Here is a 17,372-nt window from a genome sequence, read left to right as displayed (position 1 = left end):
AGTATCGTATTTTAAGGTGACTGCCTACTTTTGGAAAAAATATTTAACTTTTTTTAAACTTCGATTTTCCGAATTGAAATTTAATGCTGATTCCAAATCCGGAATGAAAAATTGGTGTTTTGGCTTGTTTTCGAGATAATCAGCATTTAATGACAGCCTACGCGCGAGCTTTTGGAGCAAAAATCGCGCCACCCGAAGTGATTAGGAAAAAATTAAGATTGATAGAATAATAGTTATTTGCCGACTCTATGATTGCACGAATGAAGGCTAGTCAATCATTCTACAATAATTCGTGGATTTTTTCGACAAAAAGACAAAGAGATACATTGATTTGTCATACTTTGTAGTTTCGAACAAAATTCCCTACAAAAATCTATTTTTTCATGTGTTAGAATAATCTAGATTTTTAGGAGTTTATTCAAATAAGCTATTAAAAAATAGTTCCGTGCAAAATGTGAGGGTTTTGTCCTGTTGAAGCTCAAAACGCGTATGGTTCTTCAATAAAATCTTCTAGATTTGTCAGCTGTTTTTGAGCGCGCACACATCGTTCAAAAGTAGGCAGCCACCTTAGGCGTTACCTAAATTAAATAAACACTACCTCAAATCCCTTGCTGCAGCTATAGTTTTGAACCTTCAGCCTTTTAAAAACGACCCAGATTAAGAGATCTATATTGGATACTTTTGTAGTCACCGACAGAATACCTACCTGATCAATCAAACCCTTGGGAGCGCGTAAGATGGAGACTCACATAAATGATACACTATTAATATAATATTATTGCTCTGTCATTCTTTCATCGCATCCCTCCATATATATAAAGACCAATGCCATATGTTTATGATTAGCTTCTGAAATTAAAATCTTGATGACCGGATATATTTGTCACCTCGCATTTCCATGGTAACTGACCTGGGAGAGGCCAGAGGGCCAAGGGAGATCGCCAACTTGGCATAAAGTATATAAAAAAAAGTATAAGTTGATACTTTGTTTTTCTCCCGATGAATGTCATAATGCTACGAAGAGCTCAAAGGTCAATAAATTAACAGCCAATATTTGTACATTTTTGGACTGAAATAATGCAAAAAATAAATTTACAATAAAATTAAAAAAAAAAAAAACAGAAAAAAATTGATAATGGCGGTGTATTTTTTTCTTTTCGCTCACAACATGCATATGTGTCATACGGTACGAGTTTCATTTTTCCGCAGAAACTAGATAACCTAAATGAAAAACTTGTGCCATAAATTAAGAGCGAATATATCACTTGTACACTTTTGGACGGAAATAAATCTTAAAATAGAGTGCCAATTAAAAAAAAAGTAAAAGATTATCGAATGCTCAACCAGTTTAAATTTTTGAAGCCTGTTTTTAATTCGCGTGCGGAATATTCTAGAAGAATTCTAAGACCAATTAAGAGAACGAGATAGCTACATTCTCAGCGCCGTCTGCAAAACCACTCCGCCGCGCCACTATGCCTGAGCACTCCTTCCCTCCTCGGGGGGGATTTAATGAACGGGGTTTATAGTATTGGATACTAAAAATCTGAGAGGCATTCAGAGTATCCAAAAATATATATAAATCGTAAATTAAGTTCATCAGAAAGAGTAAGCATTTTCAATGTATTATGTTGGCCGCGACTTATGAAAGCGATACACACAAAAGCAGACAGGTAATCCGTTTATACGACAGAGTAGTTTAATACTATGTGACATTGCGTGAGACATATGACTGTAAATAACTTATATACCCGTCCGTCCACACAAACCAATCAAAGCAATTTGTTTTTAAAGCCATAATAGTTGATATTAATAATGTATTCATAAAGTTCTTCTTCATTTGTTAGCTTAGCTAAGGACTTACGTACCTTGCATTGAGAGTAGCGTTTTAAAGATATCCACCACTCTTAGGGCCTACCGTCCGTACTAGTGAACCAGTCTCCAGACACGTAAAAGAATGGTTTCTCGTTTCGTCTGTACTAAAAAGGCATGATTTACGTATCTTAGTAGGCAGTTCAAGAATTTGACCCTAGCCTGACCTCTACTTATATTTTGCAAGAGCTTGGTCCACCCTCCCTTGGAGATAGTCATCCCGCGAGATGAGGGCACTGATACGAGGTTATTGGTTATTAACAGCTCCGGCGCCAGATAAAAATCTGTTTATTTATAAGCATTTGGGAGTTTTATCGAGAAATCATTAGTTAGAAACTGTGTCAACTGACGAAAAACTGAGGCTCCCGTGACTCAGCCTTGTAATAACACCAATGATCCTTTGCGCGGGCAACTAAATGCGCTTAGAGCGACACCAGAGGAGGGTGATCAAGTTGCACGTGACCTAATCGACCAATCACGATCCCGATCACAGGCAATGAAATTCCAAAATTATTTTCGATCGATGATGGGTAAACTAAATCTAATCTAGAACTGATTGATAAAGAACAAGATTCAAGGCTCCGGGGAAACAATGTAATCGTACAAGTTCTTTTTTCCTTTCTCCAGAGCCTCGACTCGTATTGTTTTGTGCTTGACCTCTCAACCAGAATATCGAAAATGGTCTATTGCTGCATAGGATCCATAGGTACGTAGATACGTAAGGAAAGGATTACGAGAACGGATTTTAATTGTATTTTGATTGGTCTGTCTGTCTACACTTAAATATAATTACGAACCATGCAAAGAATTGCATACGGACTTAAACACTTATCACCCTATGGACTCAATCAATCAGAAATCGGTTCTTATTTCGTGTAGAGGACACGGAATCTCAACAATACACAACGAAAGATACAAAAGGACAAGCTATGAAAAAATGTAATAGGTTTCTATTGAATTACGTACAGTGTGACGTTTATTGGCCACTTTAGAAACGAACAAGAGACTGGGGCGAGTTTTGAATTTTAATCTTATTAGAAAAAAACTTTTGTCATCTGAGAAAGCATCTCAGCATTAGTGAGTCTACTTAGGGGAGTGAACGTTGCGTGACGACACTAATAGCAGCTGTGTAGGAGACTATTTGAAGGCTTGTAACTGGTTATTTTCATCCAATCATGTTTAAATATTACAGTCTTACGAATCAGTTGAGGTGCTTTATCAGATGACGAAACTCTCTTGCTAATTAGATTAAAATTCAAAACTCGCCCCAGTCTTTTGCTCGTTTCTAAAGCGGCCAATTGTGTCGTCTAAAAATAAAGTTATACCCAAAATCCTTGGGGACATGTTACGTCATAGCCGCCATGTTGGCCGATGATAACAAAGCATTCCTTATAATCGTGACGATGCAGAGTCAAAGCACTTTCATTAAATGAGCATCATCAGAATCGCGCTGTGATTAGTTCAAAGTACCGAAGTTCTTGGTTTAATGGTTGCGCAAAAAGGTGCTATCACACGGTGCAACATTGTATGCAACATTGCACGAAACCGGACTGTTGCAGAATGTGTCTACCCCAAACTTGTTGCATGCAAAGTTGCATGCAACAAATCTAAAGTTCAATCACGCTCTACTATTGTAACAGTGCGCGCAACAAATTTCATCATATGAACATGGCTGAAATTTATAACTTCTGGCCATATATCTTAACATATCAGGCTGACACAAGCGATGTTGCGTGCTTTTGTTGCAATGTGTGCCACCCCGATTCAAATTTGTTGCTTGCAATGTTGCGTGCAATGATGCACCGTGTGTGTCACGTGGTGAAAATGACGTAAATGGTAATGAGATATTATATACATGTAGACACGTGTAGACTCAAAAAGAACCAAAAAAAGTACGATTAAAGGAGACAAGAAGATTCTATAATTTGTTAGTATCTGTGTACGTTTTGGAGGTGCTAACATATTTTTGGGGGCTCAGACGTATTGGAAACCATTTATATAAGGATTGATCATCGGACACATTCACTATGGAGGAATTAGAGCTTAAGATCGAGGAGAAGCTATACACACTGAACGCGGATCAACTCGCAACGCTTGGGGAGTTTCTTAAAGTGGATATCAGCGGCCAACCGAGTCGCCGATATAAAGTTAAGAAGCTGAGGGAACGATTCGAGTTGGGCACCGAGGAATTTGAAGGGGACGACCTGCAAAAATTCCTAAACGATGTGTGGGGGATCGTGTCCGAAAACGTGAGTAACGTGGATGTTGCAGCGAGCAGTACTCAGGAATCAAATACACATGCTGAGATTCAAAATGAGCAGTCTGTATCTAAAGAAACACCACTAGCAGCTGAAGACAGCGTGAAGGAAAACACCAATTCTGTATCTAAAGAAACGCCACTAGCAGCTGGAGACAGCGCGAAGGAAATCACCAATTCCAACGTTGCTAATGCGTCAACGCCAATGACTCAGGATAGTGTAAACAATGCCATGAGAGAATTACTCAATTTAAACCTGAGGAGAGATTTTAAAATAGCCGGAACGATTGGAGGGGACAGTAAGGACAGAGTATCGTTTGTTGGACTAATGCGACAAATAGACAATGCTTTAATGAGGGGACATAAGGAAAACGAGATAGTCGATGCAGTCATTCGAGCAATAAGCCCGAATTCGAAGCTGAAAGACTATTTAGAAATGATGACAGAGATCACATTACAAAAGCTTCGTCAGATCATCAGGGTACACTACCGGGAGAAATCGTCAACGGAACTATACCAGGAGTTAACAAATCTAGTACAAGACACAAAAGAAAGCCCACAAGACTTTCTGCTACGAGCGCTTTCACTGAGGGAAAGAATAATCTTCGCATCTAAAGCTGACGACTCACTGAAATACGATGCAACTTTGGTACAATCTCTGTTTACTCATGCACTTGAAATTGGCTTGCGTGACGAGACTGTTCGCAACAAATTCAGATTTGTTCTTAAAACTGGCGAATCCAGCGACGAGGAACTCATGGAGACACTCAATAAAATAGTTTCCGTGGAGGGAGAGAGGCAACTAAAGTTCAACACAAGTCGCACGGGAAACAAAGTAACTGTGTCTTCAATAAATGACAACAGCCAAAAATCAGCCAGAGAAATGTCAAAGGTTATGTCAACTCTTGAAGCGTTGCAGGCGCAAATAGCCGAGTTAAATGCCAAGGTCCAAGAACAGTCAAAATCTAGTGCGTCGCCTAACAATGATAAGCCAGCGAAAGAACATCAAAGAAGAAGAAAAACATGTAAGGATTGCGAACAAAGAAACATCAGCCAATGTAACCATTGCTTCAAATGTGGTTCGAGCGACCATTTGGCTCGTGGATGTAAACAGCGTAACCAGGGAAACGGACATCTGCTGCCACCGAGGGACAGGGAGTAGCAGATATTGACGTGTCCCAATATTCTACGATAGCGAGTAATGAAGAAGACGCCGAGTGGGAAAGTGGAATATTCGTCAGTCATCTAACACCAAAGCAACGGACATCACTGATTAAACTGGTTGGAAGTAAGTGCACAATTTCTTGCTCTTTGAATAATGTACCTTGTAACGCACTGTGGGATACTGGTGCCCAAGTGTCTGTAGTGTCAAAAGATTTTGTGATAACCAATTATCCGACAGCAGAAATACGTCCATTGTCAGAACTTATTGGTGATTCAAAACTAGACTTAAAAGCCGCTAACGGAACCCAATTTCCATTTGTGGGATGGGTAGAGATTGATTTTGAACTGAATGATTCGAACGATTCCTGCCATGTAGCTACACCATTTCTGGTATCACAAAAACCTCTTGATTTGCCTATCATTGGATTTAATATAATCGAAGAAGTCGTTAATAACTTTGTTAGTCAAAATGGAACTGATGTAAATATCTTGAATTCTGTGTTATCTTCTTCATTCATTGGAAATGCAAGTAAAAATGTTGCGGGACTTATTGACTTTATACAATCTACTAGCCAAACGGAACTGTGTAACCTGAAAACTGTTAAACAAGATATTATTATTCCGATGAATCAAACAGTACTTGTAACCTGTCGTGCAAATACCGGAAGTCTTGATGTCAATGCACCAGCTTTGTTTGAACCGGAAGTGGACGGGACAATCCATTCCGGTCTTGAAATTAATGAGACTATCGTGAGCTTAAAACGCGGGAAGTCTTGTCGAGTAGAAGTTGAAGTAAAGAATAACTCTAAACATGATATCTTCCTGAAAAGCAGAACTGTACTAGGCAAACTACACCTTGTACGCTCGGTAACGCCCGTTGAAGTTAAACTCGCAGAAGAGAAAAATGTACGTCGGTCCGGTGTTAATGGTATTAGAGCGGACAACAGTTCAGCTAAATCTAGTTCAGTGTCGGACATCTTGAAATCAAATTGTGACGAGCAAGCTATCTTAACTGGCCCACTATCGGAGATTGATCTCGGAGATCTCACGGAAGAACAAAAAACGTTAGCTACAAAAATGCTAATTGAAGAGGAGGAATCATTTTCCAAAGAAGATGCAGACATCGGCTGCATACCAGAGTTGCAAATGAATCTTCACCTGACGGCTAACGACCCAGTGAATCGAGGATATTCTAGGATCCCAAGACCATTGTACGCAGAAGTCAAAAACTATATTGAGGATTTGTTAAATAAGGGATGGATTCGTCAATCCAGGTCATCATTTTCTTCGCCAGTAGTTTGCGTCAGAAAGAAGGACGGTGATCTTCGCTTATGCGTAGACTTTCGTGAGCTTAATAAGAAAACTTTTTCAGATCGACATCCACTTCCACGCGTACAAGAAATCCTGGAAAGCTTAGGTGGTAACCAGTGGTTCAGCATGCTAGACCAAGGAAAAGCTTACCACCAGGGCTTTATTTCAGAAGAGTCAAGACATCTTACGGCTTTTGTTAGCCCCTGGGGCTTGTACGAATGGGTTCGAATCCCATTTGGCCTGAAAAACGCCCCAGCCGAGTATCAAAGATTTATGGAACATTGTTTAACGGGACTCAGGGATGAAATCTGTATCCCCTATATTGACGATGTTATCGTTTTTAGCAGCTCATTTGAGGAACATGTGGAGCATATTCGCCTCGTTTTGCGCCGTCTCCGCGAACATGGCGTGAAACTAAAGCCTAGGAAGTGTAGAATGTTCAAAGAGAGGTGACGTGTCTCGGTCGAATCGTGTCGGCGGACGGGCATCGACCTGATCCTACTCACATCAAAGCCGTACTCGCACTAAAGAAGAGTCAACCAACATCCGTGTCCGATGTGAGAAAACTGTTAGGACTGTTAGGTTATCACCGGCAATACATACCTAACTTCTCACAAACTGCGAAATGTTTATTTGAGCTTTTGCAGGGGCCAAAACAGACAAAGGACCGTACAGCCTCATCGACTGTAGTTAAATGGGAAGAACGACACCAACAGGCTCTCAACAGCCTTATTGACTCTTTAACGTCACCACAGGTCCTTAGTTACCCAGACTGGAACATCCCTTTCGTCTTGTTTACAGATGCGTCCAAAGATGGTCTGGGAGCTGCATTATACCAGGAGCAGGACGGTAAATTGAAACCGATTGGTTTCGCATCACGTACTCTAACACCCGCGGAATCCAACTATCACATGCACTCAGGAAAACTCGAATTTTTGGCGTTAAAGTGGGCGGTGTGTGAACATTTTCGAGATTACTTATATTACGCACCCAAGTTTACTGTATACACAGATAACAACCCTCTGACCTATGTCCAGACTACTGCAAAACTGAATGCTACAGGTCACCGCTGGATCGGGGAGCTTACGGACTTTAATTTCACCATAAAATACCACCCTGGAAGTTCGAACACCGTCGCTGATACCTTAAGCCGAATGCCAATGGACATGGGACAACTCGACACGTGCTATAATAACACCACATCACGTGACGAAGTCAACGCAACTCTTGTTGGAGTAACAGCATTAGGAACTGGAGACACCACGTGGATAGCTTCAGTTACAAACCGGGTTGATGTCATGGATCAGCCATCATTGATAGATGTTGATGGCAGCCGAATAACAATTAGCGACTTGAAGATGGCACAACAAAGTGATCTCTCCATTAGCAGAGTCTTGGAGCTGAAACGTGTGGGACGACGCCCATCACGTCGTAAGTTAATGACTGAATCGCGGTCGACAAGAGCTTTACTGAGAGAATGGACGAAGCTGGAGGTGAGCGACGACGGTCTGTTACGTCGACGAACAACAAATTATAATCAACTGGTCCTGCCTCACTGTAAGCGCTCTTTAGTCTACAAAGAACTCCACCAAGAAATGGGTCATCTGGGTGCAGACCGAGTGATTTGCCTGGCAAGGGAACGGTTCTTTTGGCCCGGGATGCAAGATGACATAACTCATTTCGTCACTAAGGTATGTCACTGCCTCAAACAGCGTCGTCCTCAACTTCCGACTCGTGCCCCGATGCAACACCTGACGTCATCGTCGCCCTTCGAACTTATTTCTGTTGACTTTGTTCACCTGGAGAAGAGCGCCGGCGGCTTCGAGTACATATTAGTCGTCGTTGACCACTTTACAAGATTTGCTCAAGCGTACTCCACAAAGAATAAGTCTGCCAGGACTGTCGCTGACAAAATCTTTAACGATCTCATCCCACGCTTTGGGTTTCCAGCGAAAATTCTTCATGACCAGGGGAAAGAATTCGAAAACCACCTCTTCTCGCAACTGGAAAAGTTAAGCGGTATCAAACACGCCAGGACTACACCATACCATCCACAAGGAAATGGACAAACAGAGCGTTTCAACCAAACGTTGCTGGGAATGCTGCGGACCTTGCCAGAGGACAAGAAAAGCAAGTGGAAGGATTCCGTTAACAAAGTTGTCCACGCCTATAATTGTACCCCACATGCTAGTACAGGTTTTTCGCCGTTCTATTTGCTCTATGGCCGAACGCCAAGATTACCTATCGACCTAATCATCGGTAGAGAGGTTGAAGGTGCATCTCTCCCCCAAAGAGAATTCGTTAAACAATGGAAGTCAACGATGCAATCAGCATACGACATAGCCCGGAAGCATGTAGCAAAGTGTAACGAGAGGAGCAAAGATTACTATGATCGTCGACTTAACTACACGGAGCTTCAAGCAGGAGACCGTGTCCTGGTTCGAAACCTCACGCCTCGAGGGGGACCAGCCAAGCTTCGTTCGTACTGGGAAGATACTGTATACGTGGTAGTAAACCGAAAGGGGACGGGCCCGGTGTATGAAGTGAAGCGAGAAGACCGCGAGGGTAACTCGAGACTCCTGCATCGAAACCTGCTCTTTCCCTGCGACTACCTAGAACCCGCACAGCACGTCCAACAACAGCCAGCACGACAACGCCCCATACAACAGGAACCAGAATCACCTGATGACTCTTCTAACATGTCAGATAGTGACATTGAGGATATTCATGATGAACAAGGTGATTCTCTACAACTGGAGGGGGAGAGATCTGAAGTGGAACGTCCTGCAGGGGAACACGATGCAGTTCAAGAGAACTCAGCAAATCAGGTAGAGACCACGGCGCCACCTGAACCAGAGCATGGAATAGGAAGAACAGGTAACCAGTACCCACGAAGAGCACGTGCTCCACCTGAACGGTATGGGTTCAACCAGGTTCACAGTGTGCAAATACCACCATACCAACAAATGGTATATCCCCCAAGCCTGCCACTCCAGTATAACCACGGCATTTACCAGATGCAGTACTGCGGATTACCTTGGCACCCAGTGAATCCTCCTTGGCACCTGTTGAACACTGTACCTTTGGCTTATGGATAGCCGGCAGAGATATTCACATACTCATGTCATATACAAAAACATAGGAACACTTATGAACACTTAGTATCAAAAAAATAAAAATAAAAAAAATCATGAATTCTCTTGTAACGCATCATAAGATAGCAAATGTTAGGGTGTTGTAACCACCAGAAAATTAATTATGTATGATAATTAGACACAGGAGCAAGAAAGTGAGTGGAAAGAGCGAGGAGTGATATGGCGCTGGGACTGATCACCCCGGTATTTATCAAGGAGGTATCGCTAGGACTCACTAAGCTTTTAAAAAATGGTGACCTTTCAAAGCAGGGGAGAGTGTCACGTGGTGAAAATGACGTAAATGGTAATGAGATATTATATACATGTAGACACGTGTAGACTCAAAAAGAACCAAAAAAAGTACGATTAAAGGAGACAAGAAGATTCTATAATTTGTTAGTATCTGTGTACGTTTTGGAGGTGCTAACATGTGTCAGCACCTTAAAAACACACATGTCAACTCAAACAAAGAATCTTATTCTAAAGAAAATGACACGTGGTCTGAACTGGGGGAAACGTTACGCTCAAAGAGGTATGATTAAGTTTCGATTGTCACCATTGACAATTTAATTCGTGTTTTTAAACTCTCGTTACTAAGCCAGAAAAAAACAAAGTTTGTTAAAGATAGTTCTTAATAGGAAAAAAACACATATAGGGTTCATAATTTGCAAGCAGGCTATGGTTTATTGTTCTGTGCTGTCATGCAAAGAGTAATAAACACTGCTTCATCAAAATGAGCACTCTTCAAAATGTTTACAGTGTGGCAGGTTTTGACTTTAATTTTGGTTCAGTTATAGAAAATGAAAACGGTGTGATAAAAAAAAAGTAGTCTTTACATTGTCCTTAAAATTTTCCCACACGTTTTACTGTCTTCAACGACCAGTACCTCTCTTGAGGTCAAGTCGAAAAGTCTTCACTTCAAAATACACTTGAATTCACTAATCCATCGAGCCTAAGCATGTACCTCACACATATATAATTACTCAGGGTCGGACCTAGGAATTTGTGGGGGGTGTCGTAATTGAAGAAATGTATATAGAGATATTATAGAGCATCGTAAATGTTTCTTTTGCTTCAAAAAAAAAATTAAGAGTAATTACGGCGTTAGGGGGGTGTCCGTTGCACCGCAGGACACCCCTGGATCCGCCCCTGGTATTTGTATGTCACAGAATGGTTGTCAAGTATTAAGTTGCATGTTCTGAAGCTGCTACCTTTGTGAGTTTGATAAATTTATTGGAAGACACATGACCGTTCCCTTGAGTATTGTACAAGCAATAGACCCATTCAGCTTGGCTCAATGTTGTCCCATTTCAGACCACATGACCATTCCCTTGAGTATTGTACAAGCAATAGACTCATTCAGCTTGGCTCAATGTTGTCCCATTTTAGACCACATGACCATTCCCTTGAGTATTGCATGGCTACACTTTAATTAAAAATTGCTCTCTGTGCGTCTCCCTCTATTGATCTGTGTTTTGTTTTCAATATATATTTGTGTATTTAGCATAAATACACAGGTGATTATTGAAAATTTCGCGCGCTGATTGGTTGAGAGACTCAGACTATCACACGATAATCACCTCCAGCGATAATCCAAAATGGTGGTCAGCCGCTTTGTTGTTTTAAATGTGTCTTTTATCTTCTTCTTTTTTTCTTTTTTTGGAAGAATCACCTATGTATTTATACTAAAACAATTATTCACCTCAGACTTAGTGAATATCGGGAATAATAACCTCAACTTCGTTTCGGTTAATATTATTACCCGATATTCACTTCGCCTTCTGCGAATAATTGATAAATAATCTTATTTTATATTTATTGGTGAAAGTTTTGAAAATCAAAAAAAGAAAGAAATATCGTCCAAAAACAAACTACTGTGCTGAATTTAGAAAGCTTACTTGAATTGGTTGCACTCCAATTTCAGTTCCTTCCGTCTCAGAGTTTAGTATCCCAGACAAGTTTCCGCGTAGGCTGTGAAGACAAAATGTCACACTCATCTATTAGAGGTATAGTAACTTAATCCCTTAGTATTCTTAGTGTAGCTATGTTTTTGTAATTTCATTTTAATCCCTGAATAAACCGATTTGGGTTTATTTTCGCCCATGTTACTAGAATCGCTGATGGGTGTCAAAGGGTGCATGGGAACTATCAATTTTACCGGCTAATACATGATGAGATGAGGTTGGTTTTATTTTCGCCCATGTTCCTACACTCGCTGATGGGTGTCAAAGGGTGCATGGGAACTATCAATTTCACTGGCTAATACATGAGATGATGTTGGTTTTATTTTCGCCCATGTTCCTAGAATCGCTGATGGGTGTCAAAGGGTGCATGGAAACTATCAATTTCACTGGCTAATAGGTGAGATGAGGTACTGAGGGGGGTCTCTATTTCCTGACTGGAAAAGCCATTAGTTCATCGTTGTAAGCAGTATGGGGTCTATAGTTACTATTCATCATATGGACGAATATATAGCTATTTACCAAATCTAATTAATTGAATATGGCAAGGAAAAGCAAGGTCATTAGTGAATGTTATCCAGAAAAAAGGTTCAAAGTTTCGATCAACATGATCAATCATGTCCAAAGAAGCGTATGTTTCCCATGCTTTTCTAATGCTCTAAAACCAGCTGATCTAAGAAAAAATTATAGCCAATGAGAATCGAGAAAAATTGAGGTATCACTTTTCCTCTTGAAATTATGGATTTAAATAGGAAAAAGGCGCGCGCGAAGAAAAAGTTCTAGTGCATTTTTTATCGTTTTTTTTTTTTTTTTTTTACTCTTTCGTATTACGGAGGACATTATCTTGATCTCGAATTTAAAAAAATAATTGGTCATTAAATTTTTCTGATTTTATTTTCACCATTCACTTTAATCTAAATTGGGCTCCCTGTGGTAAAAAGTGCCTTACCCTTCCTCCTTTCCCCCCTTCCTCCTCTCCCCCCTTCCTCCTTTCCCCCCTTTCCTCCTCTTCCCCCTTTCCTCCTCTCCCCCCTTTCCTCCTCTCCCCCTTCCTCCTCTCCCCCTTCCTCCTCTCCCCCCTTCCTCCTCTCCCCCTTCCTCCTCTCCCCCTTCCTCCTCTCTCCCCTTCCTCCTCCGCCGTCCGTGAATTCTGAATGTAATCCAAGGTTTATTTGTTTTAAATAATATCTATACTCTTTCAGTCTTCCATTTCTCCACCCTCCTCGCCCTCCCTCCTCTCCCTCCCTCCTACATAATAATGCGCATGTGCTTTATTTGGTTTTATGGACTTTCAGATTAAATATTCGTATGGCTTTTATACCACTCAATAAGAGAATATATAGCTTAACATCTTTAGTGCGTTTAAGTCGACAATTTGTTTCACTAACTTTGAATTCATGTTCAGAAACTCCATCAACATTTTCAGATGTTCTACTTTGTCGTATAAGATTATAATGTTACGCATGCTTAATCTTAAAATTCTAATTTTTGATTTTCTCGAATATTTTTATCGGTTTACTGAGCATAAGAGTTCAGAAGTGAAGAACACGACTCTTTCAACAGAAAAGAAAGTCCGAAGCATGTTTTTGCTTTGTACACTGCTTACTAACACGCTAGAAAACTAGTCGCCAGCTGAAGAACTGTCAATCACTTCTAGTTGGACTTTGAAGGAAACAAAACAACATCAAATATTATCTACAAACATGTGCCTGAAACTCAGTGATGTCAACCCGAAAAAACTCTATCCACGATATCCATTTGTGAGGGCCTTCACCACATCACCGGTAAGATTAAAAATCAAAAATGATTATTTTTTGCAATTATGAAAAATGTCAATGCAAGTTTGATATTCTACTGAGTTCTGGCGAATATTGAAACTGAAATTGCGCGCCTCAGATATATGTTGTTTTTTTATTATTGTTAGTGTTATATTGAAATAGACAGCTTGCAGATATAAAGAAAAATAAGAATTTACGCTGATATTATTTCTAATCAGTTTTTAAGCTGATTTTCTCGGCTTTTGAAGTTGTATTCCTAATCAATTTTGGGCGGTAAATTTTTTAGCAGTTCAAAATTGTTTTGTTTTGGAGCGCAATTATTTGCTCATTTTCAATGTAGAATTTAAAAATATCTAAAAATATATTTTTTTAAATTATTATTTATGAATATAAGAGGTTTCCACCTACAAAAACAATTATTTTTAATCATAAAATAAAATAAAAAGGTTTTAAGCGGCAAAAACCTTAAATATTTACTACAGGCGTAAGTTTATCAGCTAATTTATGCAAAACACAAAACACTTTTGGCGGGAAAAAGCATTACTGAAAATCGGTTAAGCGCCATTTTTACAAAACAAAATTTCTTTTAAAGAGAACTTCGTTAAATCTTGAAGGATATAATAAAACAATAGATGTACCGTTTAAGCTTTTTTCGAAGCAAAATGAAAAGCAAAAATATACATTTTGGAGTTGATGTGAGAGTTGACTGAAGTATTTACATAAAAGTTACACTTGAGGAGTTTCATTGTACATTAACTAAAAATAATCCGCTTTTTAACAAAGAAAAACTGTTCTTGACAATGACTTGATATTCTTTAAATCAAATTCACACGCTGGTGAAACGTCTAGGAGCCATAAACTGTGGTTTTGAATTTCCAAAACAAAATTATATAGAATCTAAAAACTTGACAGTGTTTTGGCGGGAGTTCTGCATGAACGCGTGGCAGAGCGGGAAAGTCGATATGCCAACGGAAGCTGAACAAGCACTTTTGAGACCGGACAGACCGGATTTGAGCTCTAAAAGTAAATATGCATTGAGCTTATAAATAGAAATAGTTAAACGAGTAAGAAAAAGTTACGAAATTTATACCGACTTTAAAATAAAAGAAACTGATTGCAAACACTTTAAGTTTCCATTCGAGATCATATCCAAGGACAAGAGCTGCTTTTTTAAACGTATTTTTTTGAACTAGCGTTTTATGATTAGAACTTAGTATCGTTTATATTTTTTTAATTTTATACCTATTTAATTGCTTTTATTTTTTCACTTAATGATATATATATATTTTTTAATTTCTATTTTAATAGTAAGGAAATATTATATTGTAAATAGATATTGATATTGTATTTTTTAATGCGCACTCGATCATATATTGGCATGTTAGACTGAAATAAATATTATTATTATTATTATTATTATTATTATTATTATTATTATTATTATTATATCATAAGCTCTTATCCTAAGAAATGAACACAGAGCTTGGACTCCACAGCGTGGTGGTATAAGTATAATATACGAACATTTAGGTGCTGTAGAAAATAAACTGTTCTGCGGTAAAGTTAACAGTGAGGTTTGTATTTATCTTCACAGTGTCTTCCCACGTATGCCTTCGTACTCTATCGTCTTATCGTTGGGCTATACTGCTTAGCATGGTTGATATTCAGCGGTTACAACTACAACTCCAAGTGGTTACTGTACATCAGTAACTGGATCTTCGTTTTCATTGCTGCGCACTTCATATTCGGTTCAATATTATCCATGAGCTACGGCCTCTCAGATGAGGCACAATACTATGACACATCAACCAGATGGGGTTCGGAACCATTCATCGAAGGTTTTTCCGGTTACGATGAAGACAAAGAGAGCACAGGCAAGGAAGTTTGGGTAGACGAAAAAATCGAAGACAAACTAGGTTTATGTCACAAGCTACTGTGGATAATCTTCACGATTGCCAGTGTGGGTGCGTTACAGATTACACTCATTTACTGGAGTATCTTTTACGAAGACCAAGAAATCAATGGCGTCAACATCACGTTTCTAATCTTCAATTCTGTTTTTATCACCATCGAGTTGCTGCTCAGTAACCTACCCGTCGTTCTCCTGCATTTCTTTTATTCACACATCGTTCAATCGATCTACATTCTGTTCACGGTGCTTTACTGGGCGTTCGGAGGCACCGATGCGAAAGGTCATCCTTATATTTACAAGGCTCTTGATTACGAAAATGAGCCGGATTGGGCAGTTATTTTCGCGTTCTTGTACGTCGTTATCTTTCAGATTTTAGCCCACATTTATTGCTTTTCTCTCTTTCATTTGAGAAAATGGCTTGTTCGCAAATTTTACTTGAAATTGTAAGACAGCAAAAATACAACACGCGCTCTCATTAGTTACAACAAATACGAACCACGCCCGATGCCGTGTTTGTTCTGCACGACACGAGTGAAAAACGTCTGCTATGCTCTAACTCCGTATGCAAATTAGTCAAAATGTGTAAAAATGTGTCAATTTGACTTTTAATTAAACATGCCTGATAAATTTGACTTCACAAAATTGCAAAACTTAGTGTCCATGCTTGAAACTTAAGGCTAATTCTTTCATATTGTGTTTGTTAATACAGTAGTTGGTCTGACAAGAGTATACTCTCGAAATGTTTTGTATACTCGGAGAAAACAAACATTTATTTTCTCACTCACTGGACTCTTCTAAACTCTTAAAAAATGCGCTGAAATGCACGCATGCGCAAACGTTTTTCTCTAGTTGTCGTTCTACACATGCAAACCATATGCGCGCACTTTTCATCTTACAACACGTTATTGCACATTTTGTAGAATGTTTTTTGGTGTATCTATTTCTGTGAGTATTTCCCTGACAACCAATGCGTTTTCTCTTTCGACAGCAGCAACAGGGAATACAGGTTTATTATAAAAGCTTTTGCGTCACTCACGATTAGGTTATACGGAGGTAATGGGATCTGATCGCTAGCTAACCACAGTCTTGCTTTTTATCGATGTAAACACGATATTAGAATTAATCAATTATTCGTGCTCAATTTTCAAGGTTCGCTAAGTTAACTGATTTTTTAATTAGATGTTAACCACAGAATATGGAATCGGATGACGGGGCCAATAGTAATCACCCCGTCTGGGAGTTATTTTGCTTTTATACTTCATACATCTTACATTTTAAAATATTTCTAATATTATAATTTAATTAAGGTAATAGTCATCTTTATCATTCGATTGTACCGCTGTCTTTGATGACCGCAGACATTTGTACACTTTTAGCCTCATTTATAGGTTAGCTATTCTTATATACCATTAAAATATTGTGGAATTTCAACACATTGGTATTATACAACTTACACATTCTTTGCATTACAGTTGACTTTTGCAAATGATTTGCTCCTAAACAAGGCCAAAAATGAACAAATAAGCCTGTAGTCAAGCATCCCAGCGGTATGTGACTGAAGAGTCTTATTAGCGTATGCATATGCACAACTTTTCTTTAAGGGGGATATAATTATAAAAACATTAAGGGGTATCCATAAAATAAATGGAGAATTAACATTTAATAAAGTCACTGGTTTTTTACGAAAGACTTGGTCAGTTTGTGTTGTGTTGGCGTAGTTTTGAATCAACGTTGCTACTATATTGAAGAAAAACCTGTCTCGAGTTGACCTTGCAGTGCATTATGTTTTAGGAATGTTTTAGGGGACGTTTCCAAGATGGCATCGATTTCGTCCCCTATATGCACAGCCCCACAATGCACTGCAATGCATACTCAACCCAGTTTTTTTTCTCGACCTTGGAATGGATTGGATCCTTGGAAGGATTGGACTGGACGTAATTGAACTTGATTTTGGAGGGCAATAAAAATATTCTGGAATTTTAAGCC

General features: G+C 39.2%; 3 protein-coding genes across 4 annotated transcripts in view; 2 read left to right on the top strand and 1 right to left on the bottom strand.

Annotated features, from left to right (window-relative positions):
- LOC116306668 (uncharacterized) overlaps nt 1–1,932 on the bottom strand; it is a 103,770-nt gene extending 101,838 nt beyond the window's left edge. The window contains 1 exon segment of the mRNA XM_089035162.1: nt 1,866–1,932. The gene's annotated coding sequence lies outside the window, so the exon portion shown is untranslated.
- Nucleotides 1,933–3,683: 1,751 nt separating this feature from the next.
- Nucleotides 3,684–12,474, top strand: LOC116306670 (uncharacterized). 2 transcript variants are annotated; one of them, XM_089035044.1, is made up of 3 exons: nt 3,684–5,414; nt 11,660–11,741; nt 12,041–12,474. In XM_089035044.1, the coding sequence occupies exon 1, from the start codon at nt 3,897–3,899 to the stop codon at nt 5,286–5,288; it is 1,392 nt and encodes a 463-aa protein (XP_088891170.1). In that variant the 5' UTR covers nt 3,684–3,896; the 3' UTR covers nt 5,289–5,414; nt 11,660–11,741; nt 12,041–12,474. The 2 variants fall into 2 exon arrangements, with proteins under 2 accessions (XP_088891170.1, XP_088891169.1); XM_089035043.1 differs by lacking the exon at nt 12,041–12,474 and adding an exon at nt 11,848–11,870.
- A 702-nt stretch (nt 12,475–13,176) lies between these two features.
- LOC116306667 (uncharacterized) lies at nt 13,177–17,073 on the top strand. Its single transcript, XM_031716745.1, has 2 exons — nt 13,177–13,480; nt 15,069–17,073. The coding sequence occupies exons 1-2, from the start codon at nt 13,400–13,402 to the stop codon at nt 15,831–15,833; spliced, it is 846 nt and encodes a 281-aa protein (XP_031572605.1). The 5' UTR covers nt 13,177–13,399; the 3' UTR covers nt 15,834–17,073.
- Nucleotides 17,074–17,372: the final 299 nt, after the last annotated feature.

This window comes from Actinia tenebrosa, unplaced genomic scaffold (genome assembly GCF_029948245.1).
Source record: "Actinia tenebrosa isolate PJP-AT-01 unplaced genomic scaffold, QUT_ActTen_1.0 PGA_scaffold3__52_contigs__length_22856419, whole genome shotgun sequence".
Lineage (NCBI taxonomy): Eukaryota > Metazoa > Cnidaria > Anthozoa > Actiniaria > Actiniidae > Actinia > Actinia tenebrosa.
This window is presented reverse-complemented; position numbering and strand designations above follow the sequence as displayed.

Bases quoted from the DNA above. Each gene is read 5' to 3' on its own strand.
- LOC116306670 (XM_089035044.1), top strand. From the start codon at position 3,897: ATGGAGGAATTAGAGCTTAAGATCGAGGAGAAGCTATACACACTGAAC.
- LOC116306667 (XM_031716745.1), top strand. From the start codon at position 13,400: ATGTGCCTGAAACTCAGTGATGTCAACCCGAAAAAACTCTATCCACGA. The intron at 13,481-15,068 runs GTAAGATTAAAA...TTATCTTCACAG, and splicing joins GGGCCTTCACCACATCACCG to TGTCTTCCCACGTATGCCTT.